The 6,048-nt window shown below is 41.6% G+C and overlaps 1 protein-coding gene across 1 annotated transcript; it reads left to right on the top strand.

Annotated features, from left to right (window-relative positions):
• The first annotated feature begins 836 nt into the window (after positions 1-836).
• LOC105522032 (zinc finger protein OZF-like) lies at positions 837-6,048 on the top strand. Its single transcript, XM_011956411.1, has 6 exons — positions 837-870; positions 1,105-1,197; positions 1,292-1,332; positions 3,503-4,600; positions 4,685-4,891; positions 6,010-6,048. Exons 1-6 carry the CDS (start codon positions 837-839, stop codon positions 6,046-6,048), a joined length of 1,512 nt encoding a protein of 503 aa, XP_011811801.1.

The raw sequence follows: 6,048 nt of genomic DNA, 5'->3' as shown, positions 1-6,048 counted from the left end.
GGGAAATAGGAGCGTTCATCCTAGGGTGGACACAAGCAGTCATTGGGTGTGAGGAAGGAAATGTTCAGATGCTTATGTACATTATTTTAATTTATAAATAATTTTAAAATAACTTTTGGAGTTAGGTCAGATATTTACACGCTGACCACTCCATCGTCAGTTCCTTCAGTGTTGTGTTCTCTCTCATCACAGCCCGGGATCGTTCAGCTAGACATGGTGCTGTGTGCAGTTCTGTTAATATGGTATGTGTTCTTCGTGTCCTTATGACTAGACTCCGGTGTTGCCTCATAGTCACGAGAACACATGGTTCACATGAAGTACTAAGCATCTTTGGTTTTTCAATGAAGTGCAACCTTCTAATGCAATAAAGAACTGTATTCTCCTTTCTTCCTGCAGTCGACGTTAAACTTATCTCTACTAATTCATCTATCATGTTGTTCTAGGTATGTGTTTATAATTTTTGTCACCATACCAGATCACAGAATTTTTTTCTACTTTTATCTTTCACAATAAGGATGATTCTACATCTACAAGGTAAACTTTGTAATCTATTTTATTAACAAAACATGATAGTGGCAGGATACTTCTACTATACTTGTTCTTTCTCCATATAGAGTACAGAGAAGCTACAGTTTATGTAAGATACACATAAGAGACATGCCGCTACGGAAGAATGAACTCTGACATTCCTATCTTGTGACCCTGGGCTGATGACTTGAGGAGAAATGTGCCATTACAGGAGTTCGTGTCCTTTGAGGAGGTAGCTGTGCACTTCATGAACCTGGGAGGAGTGGCAGGACCTGGATGATGCACAGAGGACTCTATACAGGGACGTGATGCTGGAGACCTACAGCAGCCTGGTGTCACTGGGTGAGTGAAGCTCCCCAGTAACCCCCAGAAGCAGCACTTACTTCCATGTTGGCAAATATAGGAAGCATTTATAAGGTTTAATGCTATTCCATGTGAAGAATGTGTCAGCCCTCTCTCAACAAAAGATTCAAATAGGCGCCTTTATTATACAGCTTCAGAAACCGAGCTGTTGTCATTCTGAAAAGGACCTTACTTTGCAGTTTAGCTAAGTCCTCCCTTATTTCCCATTACCAGGCCATTGCGTTACCAAACCTGAGGTGATCTTCAAGTTGGAGCAAGGAGCAGAGCCATGGTTAGGAGAAGAATGGGCAAACCGGTGCCTCTCAGGTTAGTCAACTGCATCCTGGGCAGGGAAGCCAGGAAGAGTAAAGCCCAGCAGATATTTGCATCGTTGACTTGTTTTCACCACTTTTTCTCCCAGGTCCCATACCTGAGGACATCTGGTCTTTATGCATCAAACATGTGAATTCTATCATCTCCAAGGAAGGGTTTCATGCGTATATCCCTGCATTTTATTTTGCGAGTATTTTAAAATTTACTCAATCTAGTCCCTACCTTGCTCTTCTTAGACATGTTTCTTTGCTATTCATTTTCTCAATTTTCTGAATTGTTTTCTTTTCCTCCATTTTCATGGACTGTTTTTTTTCCCCCGGACATTTATTCATACATCCATTGATTCTTTCAACACATCTTAATTGAGTAGCTCTTAAGCCATGGTAACTTTGTACTTGGCATTTATAACAGCAATGGTCAAAATAATGTCTTTTTTCTTAAAGTGTACATCATGATGAGAGAAACAAAATAATGTATGTTAAGTAGTTGTAAAAGAACCATGTGGAATATTTAACCAGAGTGAGTAAAAAAGGGATATAATTTAGGAAAGATGGTAAGACAATGCAGTGTCAGGCGTTGTTAACTTTGGCATAGCTCCAGTTCAATTGAACTGTTTTCCAATTGTGGCACATAGTAGGTGAATATAAATGTATATGTAAAGAGTGGACATCACAATTGGAGATACAAACTTAAAAATCGGTAAGTCAAAGCTGGTGTTTAGAATGATAATTATAGAGGTCACCTAGGGAGTTGAACAAAAAATAAGAGCAATCTCATAGTGAGGCTTTTTTTATAATGACATCAGAAATCCTTACAGTGAGGAGGACCCAGCATAAGAGCATGGAATAGGATAGGCCTGGAATTTGGACGAGAACCAGGAGATTCTGGATTCCAAAGCCTATTGAAGCAGAGGTTTCATGTTGAAGGGCTGAGATTTCTGTTTGGCAGTCGACAATGAGAAGTGTACAAGAGACCCCATTTTTCTCTGAAACGAGGAGACAGCTAAAACTTGAACACACAAAAGCCTTCAAAAGTATTGAATTATGAAGCAGGGATGGATGTGCCAAGAATTTGGGGGGAGAATATCAGGTCTGTTCATCTTGGAAGGAGCCAATAAATGATTTTTCAAAGATGGTGAACCCCCCCTGAGTTCCAGAACTGAGTCCTGAGGACCAGCAGGGAGGGGTGCCCGCAGTGGGGGAGTGGAGCTTCATGTACCTATGACAGTTCTGAGAAGCTAAGCGAGTCAGGTTAAATTAGAAATTTGAAAGAAGCAGTCTTCACCTAGTTTGGAGGGAGATTTTGTATTTGAAAAATGCCCAGATGCCTATAGACATTCCCAGGGAAGCATGAAAGCTGAAGAAACACTGGTGTAAAATCTGGTCCTGAAGACAAGTGGCCATGGTGGGCACCTGTAGGTAGCTGATCCAGGAACACCTTATCATCTTTAATGCAGAATGAGAAAAATAGCACAAGATGCCTCCCATTGTTACAAGAATGAAATGGAGAAAAACAATGGAGAAAAACAATAGAGAAAATAATTGGCAGGTGATAAGCCCTTAGGGGAAAATTACAACTAGGTGTAGATGAATATTTTTTACCAAATATTTTTAATGAAACAACAGTGAAAACATAATTTCACATTAAAAAATCTATTAATGTAATTTCTTATATTAAGTTAGTAGGAACAGCCATGTGCTTATAAAACCAGTCCTGATTATTGATTTTTAAAGAATCTTATGCCACTAGGAGAGAAAGTAACTTCCTTGAGTCTTTACATTCCGTAACAAATGCTTGTGTGTGGCTCATGGATTTTTGTTTTGTTTTGTTTTTGTTTCGTTGCAGATGTCCAGACAGTTGACATAATTGAAAGAAGCCAGGAAATTCATCATAGACAATCACCAACAGCAAAACATCAACCAAGGAAACAGTTGAATTAGGAAAAATACTTAATTTGAGCTTAAACCATATTCCAAATATGATGGTAAATAACACAAGCTATTCAGGAAAGAGGCCTGAGGAGTTAAATGTAAGTCAGAACATATTTATCTCGATTGAGCCTCATGAAATGCAGGCAGGAGGAAAACCTGATGTTCAAAGTATAACTGGGAAATCTCTCACGTGTCATGAGTATTTTAGTCACCATAACAAGATTCATATGGAGCAGCAGCTCTTTGAGTATAGCAGACAAGGAAAAGCCTTCAGCACTGAGGCAGAGAAGGGTCATGGTGGAGAGACTGCACGTACTTACAGTGAGCGTGGGAAATCCTGCGATAAGTCAGCACTCACTTCCTGGAAGATAAATGTCGACTGTTGTGTGTGTGGGAAAGTGTTCTGTAAAAAGTCTAAGCTTACCAAACATCAGAAAATACACACAGGAGAGAAACCCTATAGATGTGTACAATGTGAGAAATCCTTCATTAAGAAATCATACCTTGCAAAACATCAGAGAACACATACACAGGAGAAACCCTTTGCATGTACCAAATGTGATAAATCCTTCTGTCAGAAGTCAAACCTGATTGTTCATCAGAGAATCCACACAGGGGAAAAGCCCTATGAATGTCATGAATGTGGGGAAACCTTCTGCCAAATGTCAGCCATTGTTTATCATCACAGAATACACACAGGAGAGAAACCCTATGAATGTATGGAATGTGGGAAAACCTTCTACCAGAGGTCAGCCCTCAATGTACATCAGAGAATTCACACAGGAGAGAAACCATATAGGCGTAATGAATGTGGGGAAACCTTTTATCAGAAGTCAGTCCTCACTGTACATCAGAGAATTCACACAGGTGAGAAGCCATATGAATGTAAAGAATGCAGGAAAACTTTTGCTCAGAAGTCAAAACTTACTGTACATCAGAGAACTCACACAGGAGAAAAACCCTATGAATGTAATGAATGTGGAAAAACATTTTGCCTGAATTCAGTTCTCATTATACATCAGAGAACTCACACAGGTGAGAAACCATATGAATGTAATAAATGTGGAAAAACCTTTAGCCAGAAGTCAAACCTCAGGATGCATCAGGGTACTCACACAGGTGAAAAACCCTATGAGTGTAATGAATGTGGGAAAACCTTCTACCAGAAGGCAGTTCTCACTAAACATCAGAGGACTCACACAGGGGAAAAACTCTATGAGTGTAATGCATGTGGGAGAACTTTTAGCCAGAAGTCAAACCTGAGTACTCACACAGGGAAGAAACCCTACGAATGTAATGAATGTGGAAAATCCTTCTACCAGAGGTCAGTGCTCACCACGCATCAGAGAACTCACACAGGAGAAAAACCTTTCAAGTGTAACGAATGTGGAAAAACCTTTCGTCAGAGGGCGAACTACAGCAGGCATCAGGAAACTCACACAGGTCGGAAGCCTTATAAATGTAATGGATGTAGGGAAACCTTCTTCCAGAAGTCAGCCCTCACTGTACATGAAAGAATTCACATGGGGAAGAAATCCCATGAATGTAAGGAATGTGGGAAAACATTCTACCAGAAGTCATCCCTCATGATACATGAAAGAATTCACACAGGGGAGAAGCCGTATGAATGTAAAGAATGTGGGAAAAGCTTTTGCCAGAAGTCAACTCTCAATAGACATCAGAGAACTCACACAGGTGAGAAACTATATGAATGCAAAGAATGTAGGAAAGCCTTCTACCAGAAGTCAGCCCTCACTGTACATTACAGAACTCACTCAGGTGAAGAGGCCTGTTAACATACTGAAGGTGTGAAAAGCCTTAGTAGCAAATGAAATCCTACAGCATATCAGTGGATGCATACAGGAAATAAACCCTGTGCATGTAACCAGTGTGAGAAATCCTTCAGCCACAAGTCAAGCCTTACTACCAGTCAGAGAAGTCACACAGGGAAAGCCCTGTGGCTGTATGAGTGTTGGAAACACCTTTTAGCAGAAGTCAGACCTCAGGAGGCATCAAGAAATTCATACAAGGGAGAAAGCCTAAGAGTGTAATGAATGTGGGCTGGGCACGGTGGCTTACACCTTCTACTCCCAGCATTTTGGGAGGCCGAGGAGGGCGGATCATGAGGTCAGGAGATGGAGACCATCCTGGCTTACACGGTGAAACCCTGTCTCTACTAAAAATAAAAAAAAATTAGCTGGGTGTGGTGGCAGGCACCTGTAGTCCCAGCTACTCAGGAGGCTAAGGCAGGAGAATGGCGTGAACCTGGGAGATGGAGCTTGCAGTGAGCCGAGATGGTGCCACTGCACTCCAGCCTGGGCAACAGAGTGAGACTCCAATCTCAAAAAAAAAAAAAAAAGGTGTAATGGTATTAGGAAATTCACACAAGAGAGAAATCCTGTGTGTCAGGGACTGGCTAAATACGTTCTACAAAATTCACACCTTTTCTGTTGGACACACAGACTGCATTTCTCAACCCTCTGCTTTTGTGGGTGCATCAGATAACTGAGCTCTGCAGTAGAATATGTACCCATGTGGCTGGGAGTGGTAGCTCACGCCTGTAATCCCAGCACTTCGGGAGGCTGAGTTGGGCATATCACGAGGTCAGGAGTTTGAGACTAGCCTGACCAATGTGGTGAAACACCATTTCCACTAAAAAATAGAAAAATTAATAGCCTGTCATGGTGGTGTGCACCTGTAATCCCAGCTACTCTAGAGGCTGAGGCAGGAGAATTGTGTGAACCCGGGAGGCAGAGGTTGCAGTGAGCCAAAATTGCGCCACTGCACTCCAGCCTGGGCGACAGAGCAAGACTCCGTCTCAAAAACAAAACAAAGTATGCAAGTGATGATCCTTACGGGTCTGGCCCTTACACAGGACGACATAAAGCCTTCCACATTTTCCCAGATCCTGTGA

Source organism: Colobus angolensis, unplaced genomic scaffold (genome assembly GCF_000951035.1).
Source record: "Colobus angolensis palliatus isolate OR3802 unplaced genomic scaffold, Cang.pa_1.0 Scaffold416, whole genome shotgun sequence".
NCBI classification, from domain to species: domain Eukaryota; kingdom Metazoa; phylum Chordata; class Mammalia; order Primates; family Cercopithecidae; genus Colobus; species Colobus angolensis.
The sequence above is the reverse complement of the archived record's forward strand: the minus strand, read 5'-3'. Positions and strand labels throughout refer to the sequence as shown.

Coding starts and splice junctions, on each gene's coding strand:
- LOC105522032 (XM_011956411.1), top strand. CDS start 837: ATGCTGGAGACCTACAGCAGCCTGGTGTCACTGG. Junction 1,198..1,291: donor GGCAAACCGGTGCCTCTCAG/GTTAGTCAACTG, acceptor TTTTTCTCCCAG/GTCCCATACCTGAGGACATC. Junction 4,892..6,009: donor ACCAGAAGTCAGCCCTCACT/GTACATTACAGA, acceptor GCCCTTACACAG/GACGACATAAAGCCTTCCAC.